The 22,737-nt window shown below is 48.5% G+C and overlaps 2 protein-coding genes across 11 annotated transcripts in view; one reads left to right on the plus strand and one right to left on the minus strand.

Annotated features, from left to right (window-relative positions):
• Positions 1-14,008, minus strand: part of VPS37A (VPS37A subunit of ESCRT-I) — a 37,534-nt gene extending 23,526 nt beyond the window's left edge. The window contains exon 1 of the mRNA XM_069744404.1: positions 13,760-14,008. Within this exon, the coding sequence (XP_069600505.1) occupies positions 13,760-13,863 (104 nt within the window). The 5' untranslated portion in view covers positions 13,864-14,008. The remainder of the gene's footprint in view (positions 1-13,759) is intronic.
• Positions 14,009-14,106: 98 nt separating this feature from the next.
• The window catches only part of CNOT7 (CCR4-NOT transcription complex subunit 7), a 57,998-nt gene continuing 49,367 nt past the window's right edge, over positions 14,107-22,737 (plus strand). For 2 of the 10 annotated variants that reach the window (XM_069744407.1, XM_069744409.1), the window contains exon 1: positions 14,218-14,354. The gene's annotated coding sequence lies outside the window, so the exon portion shown is untranslated. Of the gene's footprint in view, positions 14,375-22,737 lie in introns of all 10 variants that reach the window. The other 8 variants (XM_069744406.1, XM_069744408.1, XM_069744405.1 and 5 more) reach the window with 7 other exon arrangements.

Below are 22,737 nucleotides of genomic sequence, written 5' to 3' on the forward strand. Positions count from 1 at the left end.
ACCAGGGTAAACATCGGGTAACTAAGCGCAGGGCCGCGCTTAGTAACCCGATGTTTACCCTGGTTACCATCCTAAAAGTAAAAAAACAAACAAACACTACATACTTACATACAGCCGTCTGTCCTCCAGCGCTGTGCTCTGCACTACTCCTGTACTGGCTGTGAGCACAGCGGCCGGAAAGCAGAGCGGTGACGTCACCGCTCTGCTTTCCGGCTGACCGACGCTCACAGACAGTACAGGAGGAGTGCAGAGCACAGCGCTGGAGGACAGACGGCTGTATGTAAGTATGTACTATTTGTTTTTTTTTACTTTTAGGATGGTAACCAGGGTAAACATCGGGTTACTAAGCGCGGCCCTGCGCTTAGTTACCCGATGTTTACCCTGGTTACCGACATCGTTGGTCGCTGGAGAGATGTCTGTGTGACAGCTCTCCAGCGACCAAACAGCGACGCTGCAGCGATCCGGATCGTTGTCGGTATCGCTGCAGCGTTAATGTGAAGGGGCCTTTAGGGTAGGTTTCCACGGTCAGGATTGCATCAGGATTTGCACCTGAGGTCACTGGCACGTCACCTGTGTTTTGGATGCATTTTTTTCATGCGGATTTGTGTGTGTTTTTTGTAAGCTAAATAAATATATACAAAAAAAAAAATAAAAAAAAAAGAATTGTGATGTTATTTCTTGTCAACTTTTTCTATTACATACTCCACTGAAGAATAATATTTACACACACAGCTAGATATTAGATAGCTAGATAATAAATACCGTAGATAGATACGACAGATAATTAGATACGATAGATAATAGATAGATAAATACGATAGACAGATCTACAGATAGATCTATCGATCTATCTAGTTAGAAAAAATGGAACAGAACTAAAAGTTAAATGGGTGCAAAGTCTCACAGCAATCAATCCATACTTGCCAACATATAGTAGTAAAAAACGGAAGGCAGAACTCCAAAAAAATAGTTTCAAAATAAGGTGGACTTTATTAGGTCCATATGGCGTGGCGACGTTTCGGCTATAAGCCTTTTTCAAGCCTATCGATCTATCTATCCATCTATTATTCTTTTATCGATATATCTATCGATAGATGTATCTATTGATAGATAAATATATCTATAGATACCTAGATATATCGAGAGATAATAGATAGATATATCGATATACGATAGATAGAGATAGATAGATAGATAGATAGATACCACAGATAATACCAAGCCCGATGTTTAGTAATAAACATAATAAAATGGTACATAAAGAGTTAGGCCGGGATCACACATGCGAGAAACTTGGATGAGTCTCGCACCTCAATACCCGGCACTGCCACCGGCACGCGGGACCGGAGTGTGCAGCTGCATGTGTTTCTATGTAACTGAACGCTCCGGTCCCGAGTGCCAGCGGCAGTGACGGGTATTGAGGCCTTCAGCGCAATATGTTTAATTAAAAAAAAAATTTTGAAAAAACCAAAAACGATGTTTGTAGCCTGGGAAGGGGTTAATACCCATGGAGCTTCCCAGGCTATGAATATCAGCCAGCAACTGTATATTTAGCCTTTACTATTAAGAGAGGGGGATCCCCCAAAAAATGACATGGGGTCCCCCTATAATTTATAGCCAGAAAGCCTAAGCAGACAGCTGCGGGCTGATATTCATAGCCTAGAGAGGGGCCATGGATATTGTCCCCCCCCCTGGCTACAAATACCAGTCCGCAGCCGCCCCAGAAATGGCACATCTATATACATAATTGTCTAAGGGGTACTTCCGTCTGTCTGTCTGTCCTTTGTCACGGATATTCATTGGTCGTGGCCTCTCTCTATCATGGAAATCCAAGTCGCTGATTGGTTATGGCTGCTTTGCGGCGACCAATCAGCGACGGGCACAGTCCGGAAGAAAATGGCCGCTCCTTCCTCCCCGCAGTCAGTGTCCCCGGCGCTCCGCTCCCCGCAGTCAGTGTCCCCGGCGCTCTGCTCCCTGCAGTCAGTGTCCCCGGCGCCTGCTCCATACTCCCCTCCGGTCACCGCTAACACAGGGTTAATACCGGCGGTAACGGACCGCGTTATGCCGCGGGTAACGCATTCCGTTACCGCTGCTATTAACCCTCTGTGTACCCAACCTTTTACTATTGATGCTGCCTATGCGGCATCAATAGTAAAAGAAAGTAATGTTAAAAATTATAAAAAAAAAAAAAAACCTGCTATACTCACCCTCCGTTGTCCGCTCAGCCGCTCGTGCCTGCCGCCATCTTCTTTTCCCAGCGATGCTTTGCAAAATTACCCACAAGACCCAGCGGTCTCGCGAGACCGCTAAGTCATATGGGTAATTTCACAAAGCATCCGGGGAACGCAAGATGGCGGCAGCCGCGCGCCCATCTGCACAGCGCCGTTGGATCCCAGGAAGCGGAGAGACGGGACCCTGAGGAGCAGCGACCAGAATGGTGAGTATGTTCAACTACAAGGGGCCCTCGGATCGTTAGGTGAGTATGTTTATTTTTTTAACCTGTGACATACGTGGCTCGGTAATATACTACGTCACTGGGCAATATACTATGTGGCTCTGTGCTGTATACTACAAAGCTGTGCAATATACTACATCGCTGTGCAATATACTACGTCGCTGTGCAATATACTACCTCGCTCTGCAATATACTACGTGGCTCTGTGTTTTATACTACGCGGCTGGGCAATATACTACGTGTATGTGCTGTATACTACGTCGCTGTGCAATATACTACGTGGCTCTGTGCTGTATACTATGTGGCTGGGCAATATACTACGTCGATCAGCAATATACTACGTGGACATGCATATTCTAGAATACCCGATGCGTTAGAATCGGGCCACCATCTAGTCTGTAAGATACGCCAATTCCGGCGTTTAGCCTCTCTCTTCCCACTGCCCTGTAGCGGTGGCATATGGGGTAATAAGGGGTTAATGTCACCTTTGTAAGGTGACATTAAGTCAGCTTAGGCCTCTTTCACACATTTGTTTTTTTAGAATCAGTCACAATCCGTCGTTTTTTCCCATAGACTTGTATTAGCGACAGATTGTGACGGATGGCCTTCAGTTTAGTCGTTGTCCGTCGAACAGAGACAATGTACATACTAACGTTGCCCGGAACCCAGTTTTCCTTTCAGGAAACACACGCTCTCTCTCTCAATTCCAGCTGCAACTACTTCAACGGACCCGTTAAAAAAAAAAAAAACGGATCCACTGCATCAGTTTTTCACAATCGGCACAGGATCCGCCCTTTCAAGACTTTGATGGATTGTGACTGATTCTAAAAAAACGGATGTGTGAAAGAGGCCTTAGTAATGGAGAAGCGTCAACAAGAAACCTACCATTACTAATCGGTTTTACCACATCTAATGATAGTCTATGGTAAATTACGGAGCATCGCCGCATTGTAAACAGACATGCTGCGTTCTGGAAAGATTTGCTGCATGTCAGTTTACGTGGGTCTGCCACCTGCGTGTTTTAACACTAGAAGTCCCAGAGAGGGGTCATTTAACATTTCTACCTTTGGCACCCAGAGAGCTCGAAACTTCTGGGACTTCTAGTGTTAATGCATAGTGGAGATGGGGTTTCAGCAAATCCCCTCCACTATGCTGTAACATCTAGACGCTGCGTGTTTGACGCTGCGGCTCTTCACGGAGCGTTTCCTGACTGTGGAAACACACCCTTACTGTGCTGCTGGCTGCAGTTTTGATAAATGTTACTTTTCTGTGCTGCAGACCCAGCAGTGCTCTAAATGCTCAGCTCTGTATAACCCCGCCCACACCACTGATTGGCAGCTTTGTGTGCTTTGTGCCAATCAGTGGTGGGGGCGTGGTTATACAGAGCTCATGAATATGGAGGACTACATGACAGCTAGTCCTCTAGTGATAATCTCCTCCAACTAGTGTAAGTGACACATCGCTGGAATCAGGGTCTCTGGCCCTACATTATGCTGCTCTCAGATAACATGGCAGAAATCTGGTGACAGATTCCCTTTTAGCTCTCCTCCCTAGTAATCAGGAAAAGAGACGACAATTTTGAGGTCTGTGCAAAGCGAAAGGGACACCTACCTAGGTTCACTGATTGTCTGCTGAAATAAAAAAAAATCTACTTTCTGAATTCAGAATAGAAAAACCAGTGGCTGAGCCTTTATATATAGAAGTGGGATGACGTTGCTGATCGGGTGATGACTACTGAGTCACATGAATGTGTTATTACAGCACGGCAGAGATCCAGGAAGCACATACACGTCCTGATAACTATTCGTGCCGGTGACCGGACAGCCCCCTACCCTGCAGCTACAGAACATGGTGCTAGATGTTCTGTAAGGAAAAGTGTGGGACGAGGAGCTCACGAGACGACTAGAATAAGCCTCTCCTTATATATAACACTGTGCCGGGGGGGTCCGACCCCACTGACCTTACATTGTGATCTATGGACCTCCGTTATTGTGACCTTTCTTTTCTAAAATGTAATGAAGGCATAGTGATATTACTGAACTGCCAGGACTTGTACCGAGACATAAAAGGAAAGAGTCGCGGCTCCTCCATGCGGTGTCCCTGCACAGCGACGCTCCCGATTATCAGCTGTGCAGGGACACGACGCAGCTCCAGACACAGACATAATGGCCGCGAGGGGCGAATGTGCAGGAGAAAAGCCAAAAGGGACCTCACTTCTCTGCTCGGCCTACTGGACCCAATGGTCTGAATGCTACGGCATATGCTAGCTACAGGGAATATTATTCTGCCATGGAAACAAAGAAAAACAAACTGCAAACAGCAGCCATTAATATTTAGATTTGTCATGAACATAAAACCGCAATCTAGGACCAGTAAGTCCATTTCCAGCCTACTTTACGTTATATTGAGATGTGTGTGTGTGCCATATATTAGCAAAACTACGCGAAATATATGTTAAAATACACTATAGTACAATATTAGCATCCTGTCCCTTTAAAACTGTAAATACATCTGTCACCATAGTAACAGCATTCATAAACAGCCAATAGGATTGCTCGGTTTTAATTTGAAAAAATAAAAAGGTTCTATGTGGTCAGTTTGTTCCATCTCATCTGAGTGTGAAGACAGACAGCAGCGATCAGCGAGAGATTCCAGGTATAACCCTGCTCTCATATAACGGACGGACCCCACATCCCACCACACGCACCCAGAGACCACCACTCACAGGAATGGTCACATTTATCAGGACATACGTCATCATTTCCCCAACACATGAGACGCTGGGACACCAGTGGGGGGCCGGCATCTGTTACATCTCCACCGGTCTAAAAGGCATCACCTATCCAGAAATCAGTGGCCACTTGTTCCAACTAGACATCCCCTTTAACGGAAGGGATCACATATTTATCAATCAGTATATTATTCATTTCCCAGTAACGCTCGCGAGTATATAGCCCACCTAAGTCAGAGAAACCCCCCTGCTGACGGCTCCTGATGCTTTATAGGATGTGGATCGGTTTCTACAAGTGGAGCTATCAGCGGACACCATGGGGATCGGGCATTCTGCCAGCGCTGGACCAGGTAGGATCCATCAGTCTGTGGGATCTGACCCTTCTCTATGCTGCTGTTATGTGGGGTCTTCAGCTTCACTTTAACCCCTTCCAAACATGTCCAAGCTAGGTTTTTGTGTTTTTTTTTACGTGTGAGGTCTTGTTATTTGCGGGACGAGTTGTACTTATAAATGACACCAATCACATTACCACATTGTGTACTGAAAAATGGGGAAATGGGGAAAAAAAATCTAAGTGCAGTAAAATTGGGGAAACAAAACAGGAAGTGTGACATTAGTTTGTAGGAACCGTTTTAACAATGTACATTGTGTGATAAAAAAATTTTTTTTTGCCGCATTGTGGGAAAAGAAAAAAATGCAATTTGGTTTTTTTTTTTTTCTGTTTACCGATCAGGGTAATTAGTTTTATATTTTGATGGATCGGACATACGAATATACCAAGTGTCTGCTTTTATTATCTTTCTTTTTAGTTGGATGTGAATTGAAAGTGTGGGGTTTTCTTCATATTTTTTTTTAGACTTTTTAGCATATTTGCATACATCATCTGATCGCTTGTGCTATATACAGCTATACCACAGCAATGCTCCATGTAGTACACAAATGAAGCTCCATGATGACTCAAGTCAAGGAGGTCATCAACAGACCCCCGGCTGTCACAGCCATCCATTGGCGCCCTATGATGGCGTCACAGGGACACCGATGGGCGCATGAAATGACGAGCCCCAATGCCAGCTTCCTGTGAATGCTGTAGTCAGACTGACAGCAGCATGTGACAGGTTAACAGTCGTTGTTTGTCACAGCCACTATCTGCCTTGCATGGGGCGAGCTGACCCTGTGAGCCTGCTCCATACACCCTATACTGACTTACGCCATGCAAGTACGGCGGATGTTGGTAAGGAGATCAAGGGGTTCTCCAGCTTTGGCGACATTTTTGTTTTCAACTTCAGTGCAATTATTTTGGGCTAAAACAAATTTTTGTAATTGTGTTTCATTAAAAATGTTGCCCCCAAAAGCCTCTGTGCTGTACTGTCACTTGCTGGCTGCGGAATTACCTAACTGAGAATCTATCAGTGAGCATCTTCTGATGATGCTTCTCCCGTCACCCCTCCTCCAGAAGGAGCGCCTGATGGTGACCAGCCCCATTGCCCAAAGATATGCCATAACTGATGAAGAACGAGCCAGGGAGAAAAGGAAAAGGGAAGAAAGAGGCAAAAAACTAAAACTGGGCAACTACCTGGATGAAGAGGAAGAAGAGGAAGAGAAGGTGGCAAAGAAGATTAAACTGGGCAACTACCTGGATGAAGAGGAAGAGGAGGAGAAGGTGGCTAAGAAGATTAAACTGGGCAACTACCTGGAAGAAGAGGAAGAGGAGGAGAAGGTGGCAAAGAAGATTAAACTGGGCAACTACCTGGAAGAAGAGGAAGAGGAGGAGAAGGTGGCAAAGATTAAACTGGGCATCACGGAAGATGAATTAAGACGCAAGACCCTAAAAGAACTGTGCGCCTGGCTGGATGAAGAGGAGGAAGAAGAGGAAACCGAGGAAGAAAAAAGGAAAAAAGAGGAGAAAGCAGAGAGGACGAAACTCTACATAAGGATCCCTACAAGCAGCACATGAAGCAGGACCAGGCCGACATCAGCCATTACATCAGCCGGTATATGAGAGAAAAGAGGAACATCATGTGGACCGTCCTGCTGGGACCTCTCTGCCGATAACTTCACATACGGCAATACCGGCAGGTAAGTATAAAACCACCGGGAATAATAAGAGCAGGATAGTAGTAATATAGCGGTAGTATATCAGTGTTAGTGTAATAAGAGTAATAATATTAGTGATAATAGCAAGAAAGTAATAAAAATAGTAATAATATAACAGTAGTAATAGTAGTAGGTAGAATAGCAGTGTGATCCGGGGTTCTCGGACTGATCGCCCTTTCTCGGGGTCAAGAAGGAATTTTCCCCCTGAGACACAACTTGGCTGAAGGTGTCCAGGGGTTTTCGCCTTCTTCTGGATCAACACTGTAGGTATAGGGTAGTATAAGTAGTGATAGAGAAGAATAATACTGTAATAAAATAGCAGGATATTAATAGTAACAATATAAAATAGTTGTGTTTAGAAAAAGAATAAAAACCTAAATAAATATAATTCTAGAAAAGTTAGGATAGGAATGTAATAAAATAGCAGAACATTAATAATAGTATAAAATCTATAAAAATAACTAAACCTTATATTAAAATATAAATAACAATAGTCATAGAATTAGTAGTGTAATATTAATTAGATAACTAATAATAATGTAATTAGGTTTGATCCAGGGTTCTCGGACTGATCGCCTTTTCTCGGGGTCAAGAAGGAATTTTTCCCCTGAGACACAAATTGGCTGAAGGTGTCCAGGGGTTTTCGCCTTCTTCTGGATCAAGTATCTTCTGGGTAGTATAAGTAGTGATAGGGAAGAAGAATAATACTGTAATAAGATAGGATATTAATAATAATAATTATTATAGAAGTAGTTCAGTTATTTTAAGTGGTGATAGAAAAGTTAGATTAGTAACATAATAAGATAGCAGGACATAGGACACAGATATAAAAACTATAAAAAAAACAAAAAAACCTAAATTAAAATAGTAGCAGTAGAACTTGTAGTGTAATATTAATTAGATAGCTAGTAATAACGTAATTAGCTTTGATCCAGGGTTCTCGGACTGATCGCCTTTTCTCGGGGTCAAGAAGGAATTTTTCCCCTGAGACACAAATTGGCTGAAGGTGTCCAGGGGTTTTTGCCTTCTTCTGGATCAAAAATAACATTAGGCATTATTTATTAGGATTTTATTAGCACCACTATTAGAATAAGAAGGGTAATAATAATAATAATAATAATAATAATAAAAAAGAATGTAACAGGTGTAAATTTCTATATATAATGGTGCATTAATAATAAAAATGTTAGAAATTTTAAGAGATTAGTGAGTTAGTAAGATAGTGTTAAGTTAGTGTAGGGACCCATCTGAAGAGGTCGCCTTGACGTTGGCAGATGGGCTCGCACATATTGATCTCTATGTGCGCTAAGAACCTCATGTTTACTTGTAGTGAAAATACAGAACAAATATCATTTCGAATATGCCTAAATCAAAAACATAGTCAGCATCTAGGTGGTTAGACAGGAGAGGACTTTCCCTTCATCCAATGGCTCCTCATCAATTTGATTGAAGGTGCTGATGGATTGCTGCTGTTCGTCCTTCGCAGGTGAAGACGACCATGACTTCAGGGTTTAGAAGCTCGGTAGCTGTGGGTCTGGAGGCCCCATGACTACCATATTACTTTATAATAATAATCTTTATTTATTTATATTACTGCCTCTATTCGACCCTGCCAGAGACCTAATAGCATACCTGTCACAGCTTTGCTGACTGTTCTGCAGCTATTAGTCATACCGCTGCTGCCCATCAGATCTGACACTGCTGCTATATCCAATGTCATGGATATTTATATTTATTTATACACTTTATCCAATATAAAGTGTATAATACACACTTTAGGGCGCACATGTGGGCACTGGTATAATACACACTTTAGGGCACACATGTGGGCACTGGTATAATACACACTTTAGGGCACACATGTGGGCACTGGTATAATACACACTTTAGGGCACACATGTGGGCACTGGTATAATACACACTATGGGGCACACATGTGGGCACTGGTATAATACACACTTTAGGGCACACATGTGGGCACTGGTATAATACACACTATAGGGCGCACATGTGGGCACTGGTATAATACACACTTTAGGGCGCACATGTGGGCACTGGTATAATACACACTTTAGGGCACACATGTGGGCACTGGTATAATACACACTATTGGGCACTGGTATAATACACACTATAGGGCACACGTGGGCATTGGTATAATACATGCACTTTTGGGCACACATGTGGGCACTAGTATAATACACACTTTAGGGCACACATGTAGGCACTGGTATAATACACACACTATAGGGCACACATGTGGGCACTGCTATAATACACACTATAGGGCACACATGCGGGCACTGGTATAATACACACACTATAGGGCACACATGTGGGCACTGGTATAATACACACACTAGAGGGCACACATGTGGGCACTGGTATAATACACACACTATAGGGCACGGGTATAATACACACACTATAGGGCACACATGTGGGCACTGGTATAATACACACACTACAGGGCACGGGTATAATACACACATTATAGGGCACACATACGGGCACTGGTACAATACACACACTATAGGGCACACATGCGGGCACTGGTATAATACACACACTATAGGGCACGGGTATAATACACACACTATAGGGCACACATGCGGGCACTGGTATAATACACACACTATAGGGCACACATGCGGGCACTGGTATAATACACACACTATAGGGCACACATGCGGGCACTGGTATAATACACACACTATAGGGCACACATGCGGGCACTGGTATAATACACACATGCGGGCACTGGTATAATACACACACTATAGGGCACACATGCGGGCACTAGTATAACACACACTATAGGGCACGGGTATAATATTATCATGATTAAGGGTGCTGCGTCACCTGAAACGCGTAGATAGTGTTTTTTACCTATATTGTGCTGATGTTTTATCCTCTGCTTCTTACATGAAGTGAATAAAGTATTTAGTTTTTACTTTTCACTGCTTCGTTGAGCTGGAATTCCCTTTTTCTTTTCACGGGTATAATACACACACTATAGGGCTCACATGCGGGCACTGGTATAACACACACTATAGGGCACACATGCGGGCATTCCGTATAATACACACACTATAGGGCTCACATGTGGGCACGGGTATAACACACACTATAGGGCTCACATGCGGGCACTGGTATAATACACACACTATAGGGCACACATGCGGGCACTGGTATAATACACACACTATAGGGCACACATGTGGGCACTGGTATAATACACACACTATAGGGCACACATGCGGGCACTAGTATAATACACACACTATAGGGCACGGGTATAACACACACTATAGGGCACACATGCGGGCACTGGTATAACACACTATAGGGCTCACATGCGGGCACTGGTATAATACACACACTATAGGGCACACATGCGGGCACTGGTATAATACACAAAACTATAGGGCACACATGCGGGCACTGGTATAATACACACACTATAGGGCACACATGCGGCACTGGTATAATACACACACTATAGGGCACTGGTATAATACACACACTATAGGGCACACATGCGGGCACTGGTATAATACACACACTATAGGGCACTGGTATAATACACACACTATAGGGCACACATGCGGCACTGGTATAATACACACACTATAGGGCACTGGTATAATACACACACTATAGGGCACACATGCGGCACTGGTATAATACACACACTATAGGGCACTGGTATAATACACACACTGTAGGGCACACATGCGGGCACTGGTATAATACACACACTATAGGGCACACATGCGGGCACTGGTATAATACACACACTATAGGGCACACATGCGGGCACTGGTATAATACACACACTATAGGGCACTGGTATAATACACACACTATAGGGCACACATGCGGCACTGGTATAATACACACACTATAGGGCACTGGTATAATACACACACTATAGGGCACACATGCGGCACTGGTATAATACACACACTATAGGGCACTGGTATAATACACACACTGTAGGGCACACATGCGGGCACTGGTATAATACACACACTATAGGGCACACATGCGGGCACTGGTATAATACACACACTATAGGGCTCACATGCGGGCACTGGTATAACACACTATAGGGCTCACATGCGGGCACTGGTATAATATACACACTATAGGGCACACATGCGGGCACTGGTATAATACACACACTATAGGGCACACATGCGGGCACTGGTATAATACACACACTATAGGGCACTGGTATAATACACACACTATAGGGCACACTTGCGGCACTGGTATAATACACACACTATAGGGCACTGGTATAATACACACACTATAGGGCACACGTGCGGGCACTGGTATAATACACACACTAAAGGGCACACGTGCGGGCACTGGTATGATACACATTATAGGGCACTGGTATAATACACGCACTATAGGGCACGGGTATAACACACACTGTAGGGCACACATGCGGGCACTGGTATAACACACACTATAGGGCACACATGCGGGCATGGGTATAACACACACTATAGGGCATACATGCGGGCACGGGTATAACACACACTATAGGGCATACATGCGGGCACGGGTATAACACACTATAGGGCACACATGCGGGCACGGGTATAACACACAATATAGGGCACGGGTAGAACACACACTATAGGGCATACATGCGGGCACAGGTATAATACACACTATAGGGCACTGGTATAACACACTATAGGGCACACATGCGGGCACGGGTATAACACACTGTAGGGCACACATGCGGGCACTGGTATAACACACACTATAGGGCTCACATGCGGGCACGGGTATAACACACACACTATAGGGCACACATGCGGGCACTGGTATAATACACAATATAGGGCACAGGTATAACACACACTATAGGGCACACATGCGGGCACTGGTATAACACACACTATAGGGCACACATGCGGGCACTGGTATAACACACACTATAGGGCTCACATGCGGGCACGTTTATAACACACACACTATAGGGCACACATGCGGGCATTGGTATAATATACACACTATAGGGCACACATGCGGGCACTGGTATAATACACACACTATAGGGCACACATGCGGGCACTGGTATAATACACACACTATAGGGCACACATGCGGGCACTGGTATAATACACACACTATAGGGCACACATGCGGGCACAGGTATAATACACACTATAGGGCACTGGTATAACACACTATAGGGCACACATGCGGGCACGGGTATAACACACTGTAGGGCACACATGCGGGCACTGGTATAACACACACTATAGGGCACACATGCGGGCACGGGTATAACACACACTATAGGGCTCACATGCGGGCACGGGTATAACACACACACTATAGGGCACACATGCGGGCACTGGTATAATACACAATATAGGGCACAGGTATAACACACACTATAGGGCACACATGCGGGCACTGGTATAACACACACTATAGGGCACACATGCGGGCACTGGTATAACACACACTATAGGGCACACATGCGGGCACTGGTATAACACACACTATAGGGCTCACATGCGGGCACGTTTATAACACACACACTATAGGGCACACATGCGGGCATTGGTATAATATACACACTATAGGGCACACATGCGGGCACTGGTATAATACACACACTATAGGGCACACATGCGGGCACTGGTATAATACACACACTATAGGGCACACATGCGGGCACTGGTATAATACACACACTATAGGGCACACATGCGGGCACTGGTATAATACACACACTATAGGGCACACATGCGGGCACTGGTATAATACACACACTATAGGGCACACATGCGGGCACTGGTATAATACACACACTATAGGGCACACATGCGGGCACTGGTATAATACACACACTATAGGGCACACATGCGGGCACTGGTATAATACACACACTATAGGGCACACATGCGGGCACTGGTATAATACACACACTATAGGGCTCACATGCGGGCACTGGTATAATACACACACTATAGGGCACACATGCGGGCACTGGTATAATACACACACTATAGGGCACACATGCGGGCACTGGTATAATACACACACTATAGGGCACACATGCGGGCACTGGTATAATACACACACTATAGGGCACACGTGCGGGCACTGGTATAATACACACACTATAGGGCACACGTGCGGGCACTGGTATAATACACACACTATAGGGCACACGTGCGGGCACTGGTATAATACACACACTAAAGGGCACACGTGCGGGCACTGGTATGATACACACTATAGGGCACTGGTATAATACACACACTATAGGGCACGGGTATAACACACACTGTAGGGCACACATGCGGGCACGGGTATAACACACTATAGGGCATACATGCGGGCACGGGTATAACACACACTGTAGGGCACACATGCGGGCACTGGTACAATACACACACTATAGGGCACGGGTATAATACACACTATAGGGCACTCACTTGCTATGGCACGCCTTCAGAGAGTCGATCTGCCGCTGCTTCTGCTGCTGGAGGCTGGTGAGAGGAGGCAGAGGTCGGGGGCTCTTAGAGAAGAGCCAGCTCATGGTGCCAGTGCCCGGAGGACGGTGCAGCTGTTGTTGTGGAGAGTTGGGATGATGGGATTATCCGCTCAGCAGACAGGACAACACTCGCCGTCCTCGGTGTACGGGGCACATGGGGCAGAGCCCGGTCACACGGGCGGCACTGCGGGCTCTCCTGGGCACACACACCAGGGGCGGGAGGGGCCGGACATGTATGTGCTCCGGGCAGTGCGGACCTCAGTCCCGGCGACGTGCTGTGTACATCATTATGCAAGCTCTGCCTTCGCTATTGATTTCTACGGGTCGCAACTTGTGACAGTTCCGTGACGACCACATCACATGGGCGGAACCTGGCCCAGCAGCCAGGCTGAGAGGTGACGTCATCACCCGGTGCCAGATGGGGAGGTCATCTGCTGTGGAGAGTGGTCGCGCTGGTGACGTATTGGCCTAGGAGATCCCTTCTGACCTCATAGAGAGCTGCCGTGACGCCGGACTGAGCCGGGGGAGACTTATTGGTGAGCGGACATAGTGGGAGGTAAGGGGCAGGAGAGGCTGCCATTGTCACAATGGACTGGTGTCAGGGGCTGCAGGAAATAAGCTTTCCAGGATGATTCCCACGGATAAATGGCGCCAGTGCTATCCCCTGCAGTGTCAGTATGTGCTATCCCCTGCAGAGCAGAGTGACCCGTGTGCAATGTCAGGCTGTGCTATCCCCTGCAGTGCAGCAGTGACCCGTGTGCAGTGTCAGGCTGTGCTATCCCCTGCAGAGCAGAGTGACCCGTGTGCAATGTCAGGCTGTGCTATCCCCTGCAGTGCAGCAGTGACCCGTGTGCAGTGCCAGGCTGTGCTATCCCCTGCAGAGCAGAGTGACCCGTGTGCAGTGTCAGGCTGTGCTATTCCCTGCAGTGCAGCAGTGACCCGTGTGCAGTGTCAGGCTGTGCTATCCCCTGCAGTGCAGCAGTGACCCGTGTGCAGTGTCAGGCTGTGCTATCCCCTGCAGTGCAGCAGTGACCCGTGTGCAGTGTCAGGCTGTGCTATCCCCTGCAGTGCAGCAGTGACCCGTGTGCAGTGTCAGGCTGTGCTATCCCCTGCAGAGCAGAGTGACCCGTGTGCAGTGTCAGGCTGTGCTATCCCCTGCAGAGCAGAGTGACCCGTGTGCAATGTCAGGCTGTGCTATCCCCTGCAGTGCAGCAGTGACCCGTGTGCAGTGTCAGGCTGTGCTATCCCCTGCAGAGCAGAGTGACCCGTGTGCAATGTCAGGCTGTGCTATCCCCTGCAGTGCAGCAGTGACCCGTGTGCAGTGCCAGGCTGTGCTATCCCCTGCAGAGCAGAGTGACCCGTGTGCAGTGTCAGGCTGTGCTATCCCCTGCAGAGCAGAGTGACCCGTGTGCAGTGTCAGGCTGTGCTATTCCCTGCAGTGCAGCAGTGACCCGTGTGCAGTGTCAGGCTGTGCTATCCCCTGCAGTGCAGCAGTGACCCGTGTGCAGTGTCAGGCTGTGCTATCCCCTGCAGTGCAGCAGTGACCCGTGTGCAGTGTCAGGCTGTGCTATCCCCTGCAGTGCAGCAGTGACCCGTGTGCAGTGTCAGGCTGTGCTATCCCCTGCAGTGCAGCAGTGACCCGTGTGCAGTGTCAGGCTGTGCTATCCCCTGCAGTGCAGCAGTGACCCGTGTGCAGTGTCAGGCTGTGCTATCCCCTGCAGTGCAGCAGTGACCCGTGTGCAGTGTCAGGCTGTGCTATCCCCTGCAGTGCAGCAGTGACCCGTGTGCAGTGTCAGGCTGTGCTATCCCCTGCAGAGCAGAGTGACCCGTGTGCAGTGTCAGTATGTGCTATCCCCTGCAGAGCAGAGTGACCCGTGTGCAGTGCCAGGCTGTGCTATTCCCTGCAGTGCAGCAGTGACCCGTGTGCAGTGTCAGGCTGTGCTATCCCCTGCAGTGCAGCAGTGACCCGTGTGCAGTGTCAGGCTGTGCTATCCCCTGCAGTGCAGCAGTGACCCGTGTGCAGTGTCAGGCTGTGCTATCCCCTGCAGTGCAGCAGTGACCCGTGTGCAGTGTCAGGCTGTGCTATCCCCTGCAGTGCAGCAGTGACCCGTGTGCAGTGTCAGGCTGTGCTATCCCCTGCAGTGCAGCAGTGACCCGTGTGCAGTGTCAGGCTGTGCTATCCCCTGCAGTGCAGCAGTGACCCGTGTGCAGTGTCAGGCTGTGCTATCCCCTGCAGTGCAGCAGTGACCCGTGTGCAGTGTCAGGCTGTGCTATTCCCTGCAGAGCAGCAGTACCCGTGTGCAATGTCAGGCTGTGCTATCCCCTGCAGTGCAGCCGTAACCCGTGTGCAATGTCAGGCTGTGCTATCCCCTGCAGTGCAGCCGTAACCCGTGTGCAATGTCAGGCTGTGCTATCCCCTGCAGTGCAGCAGTAACCCGTGTGCAGTGCCAGGCTGTGCTATCCCCTGCAGTGCAGCAGTACCCGTGTGCAGTGTCAGGCTGTGCTATCCCCTGCAGTGCAGCAGTGACCCGTGTGCAGTGTCAGGCTGTGCTATCCCCTGCAGTGCAGCAGTGACCCGTGTGCAGTGTCAGGCTGTGCTATCCCCTGCAGTGCAGCAGTGACCCGTGTGCAGTGTCAGGCTGTGCTATCCCCTGCAGTGCAGCAGTACCCGTGTGCAGTGTCAGGCTGTGCTATCCCCTGCAGAGCAGAGTGACCCGTGTGCAGTGTCAGTATGTGCTATCCCCTGCAGAGCAGAGTGACCCGTGTGCAGTGTCAGGCTGTGCTATCACCTGCAGAGCAGAGTGACCCGTGTGCAGTGTCAGTATGTGCTATCCCCTGCAGAGCAGAGTGACCCGTGTGCAGTGCCAGGCTGTGCTATTCCCTGCAGTGCAGCAGTGACCCGTGTGCAGTGTCAGGCTGTGCTATCCCCTGCAGTGCAGCAGTGACCCGTGTGCAGTGTCAGGCTGTGCTATCCCCTGCAGTGCAGCAGTGACCCGTGTGCAGTGTCAGGCTGTGCTATCCCCTGCAGTGCAGCAGTGACCCGTGTGCAGTGTCAGGCTGTGCTATCCCCTGCAGTGCAGCAGTGACCCGTGTGCAGTGTCAGGCTGTGCTATCCCCTGCAGTGCAGCAGTGACCCGTGTGCAGTGTCAGGCTGTGCTATCCCCTGCAGTGCAGCAGTGACCCGTGTGCAGTGTCAGGCTGTGCTATCCCCTGCAGTGCAGCAGTGACCCGTGTGCAGTGTCAGGCTGTGCTATTCCCTGCAGAGCAGCAGTACCCGTGTGCAATGTCAGGCTGTGCTATCCCCTGCAGTGCAGCCGTAACCCGTGTGCAATGTCAGGCTGTGCTATCCCCTGCAGTGCAGCCGTAACCCGTGTGCAATGTCAGGCTGTGCTATCCCCTGCAGTGCAGCAGTAACCCGTGTGCAGTGCCAGGCTGTGCTATCCCCTGCAGAGCAGAGTGACCCGTGTGCAGTGTCAGTATGTGCTATCCCCTGCAGAGCAGAGTGACCCGTGTGCAGTGCCAGGCTGTGCTATTCCCTGCAGTGCAGCAGTGACCCGTGTGCAGTGTCAGGCTGTGCTATCCCCTGCAGTGCAGCAGTGACCCGTGTGCAGTGTCAGGCTGTGCTATCCCCTGCAGTGCAGCAGTGACCCGTGTGCAGTGTCAGGCTGTGCTATCCCCTGCAGTGCAGCAGTGACCCGTGTGCAGTGTCAGGCTGTGCTATCCCCTGCAGTGCAGCAGTGACCCGTGTGCAGTGTCAGGCTGTGCTATCCCCTGCAGTGCAGCAGTGACCCGTGTGCAGTGTCAGGCTGTGCTATCCCCTGCAGTGCAGCAGTGACCCGTGTGCAGTGTCAGGCTGTGCTATCCCCTGCAGTGCAGCAGTGACCCGTGTGCAGTGTCAGGCTGTGCTATTCCCTGCAGAGCAGCAGTACCCGTGTGCAATGTCAGGCTGTGCTATCCCCTGCAGTGCAGCCGTAACCCGTGTGCAATGTCAGGCTGTGCTATCCCCTGCAGTGCAGCCGTAACCCGTGTGCAATGTCAGGCTGTGCTATCCCCTGCAGTGCAGCAGTAACCCGTGTGCAGTGCCAGGCTGTGCTATCCCCTGCAGTGCAGCAGTACCCGTGTGCAGTGTCAGGCTGTGCTATCCCCTGCAGTGCAGCAGTGACCCGTGTGCAGTGTCAGGCTGTGCTATCCCCTGCAGTGCAGCAGTGACCCGTGTGCAGTGTCAGGCTGTGCTATCCCCTGCAGTGCAGCAGTGACCCGTGTGCAGTGTCAGGCTGTGCTATCCCCTGCAGTGCAGCAGTACCCGTGTGCAGTGTCAGGCTGTGCTATTCCCTGCAGAGCAGCAGTACCCGTGTGCAATGTCAGGCTGTGCTATCCCCTGCAGTGCAGCCGTAACCCGTGTGCAGTGTCAGGCTGTGCTATCCCCTGCAGTGCAGCAGTACCCGTGTGCAGTGCCAGGCTGTGTTATCCCCTGCAGAGCAGAGTGACCCGGGTGCAGTGTCGGGCTGTGCTATCCCCTGCAGTGCAGCAGTGACCCGTGTGCAGTGTCAGGCTGTGTTATCCCCTGCAGAGCAGAGTAACCCGTGTGCAGTGTCAGGCTGTGCTATCCCCTGCAGTGCAGCAGTGACCCGTGTGCAGTGTCAGGCTGTGCTATCCCCTGCAGTGCAGCAGTACCCGTGTGCAGTGTCAGGCTGTGCTATTCCCTGCAGAGCAGCAGTACCCGTGTGCAATGTCAGGCTGTGCTATCCCCTGCAGTGCAGCCGTAACCCGTGTGCAATGTCAGGCTGTGCTATCCCCTGCAGTGCAGCAGTAACCCGTGTGCAGTGCCAGGCTGTGCTATCCCCTGCAGTGCAGCAGTACCCGTGTGCAGTGTCAGGCTGTGCTATCCCCTGCAGTGCAGCAGTGACCCGTGTGCAGTGTCAGGCTGTGCTATTCCCTGCAGAGCAGCAGTACCCGTGTGCAATGTCAGGCTGTGCTATCCCCTGCAGTGCAGCAGTACCCGTGTGCAGTGTCAGGCTGTGCTATTCCCTGCAGAGCAGCAGTACCCGTGTGCAATGTCAGGCTGTGCTATCCCCTGCAGTGCAGCCGTAACCCGTGTGCAATGTCAGGCTGTGCTATCCCCTGCAGTGCAGCAGTAACCCGTGTGCAGTGCCAGGCTGTGCTATCCCCTGCAGTGCAGCAGTACCCGTGTGCAGTGTCAGGCTGTGCTATCCCCTGCAGTGCAGCAGTGACCCGTGTGCAGTGTCAGGCTGTGCTATTCCCTGCAGAGCAGCAGTACCCGTGTGCAGTGTCAGGCTGTGCTATCCCCTGCAGTGCAGCCGTAACCCGTGTGCAGTGTCAGGCTGTGCTATCCCCTGCAGTGCAGCAGTGACCCGTGTGCAGTGTCAGGCTGTGCTATCCCCTGCAGTGCAGCAGTGACCCGTGTGCAGTGTCAGGCTGTGCTATCCCCTGCAGTGCAGCAGTACCCGTGTGCAGTGTCAGGCTGTGCTATTCCCTGCAGAGCAGCAGTACCCGTGTGCAATGTCAGGCTGTGCTATCCCCTGCAGTGCAGCCGTAACCCGTGTGCAGTGTCAGGCTGTGCTATCCCCTGCAGTGCAGCAGTACCCGTGTGCAGTGCCAGGCTGTGTTATCCCCTGCAGAGCAGAGTGACCCGGGTGCAGCGTCGGGCTGTGCCAGCCCCTGCAGAGCAGAGTGACCCGTGTGCAGTGTCAGTATGTGCCATCCCCTGCAGAGCAGAGTGACCCGTGTGCAGTGTCAGGCTGTGCTATCCCCTGCAGAGCAGAGTGACCCGGGTGCAGTGTCAGTATGTGCTATCCCCTGCAAAGCAGAGTGACCCGTGTGCAGTGTCGGGCTGTGCCAGCCCCTGCAGAGCAGAGTGACCCGGGTGCAGTGTCAGTATGTGCTATCCCCTGCAGAGCAGAGTGACCCGTGTGCAGTGTCAGTATGTGCTATCCCCTGCAGAGCAGAGTGACCCGTGTGCAGTGTCGTGCTGTGCTATCCCCTGCACAGCAGAGTGACCCGTGTGCAGTGTAATGTTTTTATTTTCCCATCCGCACTTGTGTAGCGCTGGTTATTCGTGGGCTGAGCGGCTCCTGACACCCAACATGTCTATTATTCCATAGATGGAGCTCTGCCAGGCTTGTTTTTTGTTTGCTGAACAGTAGAAATATGCTTTTGCTTATCTACTTTTTCCAAGCATGTTTCTGGCCCTCTAGGAGACTTGATCTCTTGTGTTTAATAAATACAAATATATAGTAAAATTAGCGTAGGAGCACGTTGATGGCAAGATCTTTAGAAGGCCCCTGGCTGCCATGACAGACACCATTGCTTTTCAGACTTGTTACAGGAACGCTATCCGCACAGGATCAAGTGAAGTCCTGTGGCTTGGTGCATCACAGCGGGGTCAATTATTTATATACAGCTCTTCACCTGCTTGTTTTCATTCGGTGTCAACCATCCTTTTCTTTGATTGACAGCTCTCACTTCATAGGGCCAGAAATGGGTGGGAGTTTGATGGGGGAATAAAAGGCAGGTGGGAAGGTGTATGTAAATGATTGGCCCCGCCATGAAGCCCCGAGCGCCTGTACTATGTTCTAACAGTCATTCTGTGGTGACAGTCCTTTTAAATGCTGCCGTGAAAGATTGACAGCAGCAATCTGAGCTGGCTCCAGTCGCTACTGATAGATCTCTATAACCTAACTCTCACCTTTCCCCTTGGAGTAGGTTCACATCACCAATTTCTCCGCGTCTGAGAAAACTGGTCTGATTATTCTGATTTGCCTTTGACCAGAGTATTGTTCAAGAGTCATCAGCTTTTCTTGGACGTGGAGAGAAGAAAAAAACAAAAAAGTTTCTCCACCCTCTCCTTTCTGTCAGTTCGTGAAAATCGAACTGCACTTGAATGTCATCTGAGTGCTGTAATTTTGTTGTTTTTTTTTTCCACACGGTCGCATAGACTTGTATTGCCAATTATAAAAAGTGTCTCTGATTTTTTTTATTTTTTTCCCACAAACCATTAAGTCAGAGGAAGAGATCGGACATGTGCATGGCCCCATAGAATATGATAGGTAGAGGTGCTATCTATGACAACCACGGATGGCCGTACAAGAATATCAGTCGTGTGCACAAGCACCTACCCTTATGGAATGGGTCTTGTTCCTGAGCACTCCCCGTACACCAGCACCCTGACTTGTGATGTACATATAAATCCTATGTTGGGGAAGGCGTTAGTTCTTTAATGGTAAAAAAAAAATATATATATATATATATCCTTTAATTACTTGTAGAGGTTGTCTCCTACTGTGCAATCCATTCTGGTGCAGAAAAAAAATATCAGTCCCACTCCTGTGATTTTCAGGCTGTCTATCACAAAGTTTATGTGATTGCAGTCATGTGACCACTGCAGCCAATCAGTGGCTGCACAGTTCCAATGGCCTGAAGTGTAGAGGCTTAAGCCAATCAGCTGCTGGATAAAAAAACAATCCCAGCATGCACCATTATCTTCATTTTTTTAGATGAGTCTCGTTAATTCAAATCTATGGGTGCCCCCAAAAAAGATCCTTTACGAATATATTGCAGTTATTATCGTGGGAAACTATATTTTGTCTAGTAATTTTTTTTTACCTGCCGATGTATAAAATCAGGTGACACTGATGCAGATAGATGGAATACGGATGAAAAACTGGACCTTTGGCCTCATTCACACACAAGTATTTGGTCAGGGTTTCCAAGCCAAAATCAGGAGTGGCGCTTACAGAGAGAAGCTGCAGAGGAAAGATTCAGGCATGGTCTGTGGTTTGGGGCCACTGTTGGTTTTGGTTTACAAATATCAATGACAGGTTGATGTTTAGACCGGGCAAACTGCACAATTCTGATTTTTGTCAATTTTGAATATTTTATTTCAGCTCCATCCTTCATCATTGTCGTCTTTGCCAGTTTTGGGGAAGGCTAAGCCCCTGTAGGTGCACGTGTAGGGAGAGGGGCCTGATGGAACTCGCTCATAAATTCTGGGAATGCAATAGAAGACTAGAGGAGCTGTGATATTCTGCCTCATTTAACCCATTAACACATCATCTTACAGTTCCAGCAAAGTGGCTGAAACTTATAGGAATCTCCTGCCCGCTGTGCTTCTTGGTAAAGCAGTAAACTGACCTCCGGTCCGTGTTTCAGATCTGCAGCATGTCCATTTCTCTTGCGGTTACACTGAGTTTTCTGTGCAGATTTTCCCCATAGACTTGCATTAGGTGCGGAAAAACGCACGTGCCATTCTGCAGCGGTGAAGCATAAAAAACGCATGTAATCTGCACCCAAGTATGTCAATAACGTTGTGAAAATGATATTCCAAGGAAGTGTCAAAAACAAAGCAGCTTTATTTAAAGCATGACTCGCCAGCAAGAAAGTAAAACGGCAGCGTACAAAAAATAAAACTCAATAAAAATAACCTGATTTACGTAAGTGCAGAAAACCTGCACCATCATAAAATCACCAATAGCTCATTATGAGAATGTAACCCCATGTGGGGGGGGTTAGGCATTAAAAAAAATCTATTTTCAAGTGTAAACTCTTTGGAGAGTTTTTTGTAGGAGTTTTTAATTTCCAGATCCTTGTCCTGAAGTTTTTTTAGGAGCTTTTGAAGCTTTTTTTTTTTTTTTTTTTTTCCTTCAGCCTTTTTAATTGGACACTGCCTATTTTGTAGCATTTTTCATCAGGATCACACTCACATAAGGAACATGACTTTTCTTCTTTCCACCAGGCATTTTTTCAAAAGCTGAAGTGTAAAAACAATTGAAAAATGCCTCCTAAACAGCAAAGTGGATCAATATTGAGCTTTTCAAGAGTTTTTTTTACACAAATTATGTGTTTTGAGGGCGTTTGTTTGAACTCCTCAATGAGTTTTGGGGAGCTTTTGACAGTGTATAC

This window comes from Ranitomeya imitator, chromosome 1 (assembly GCF_032444005.1).
Source record: "Ranitomeya imitator isolate aRanImi1 chromosome 1, aRanImi1.pri, whole genome shotgun sequence".
NCBI lineage: Eukaryota > Metazoa > Chordata > Amphibia > Anura > Dendrobatidae > Ranitomeya > Ranitomeya imitator.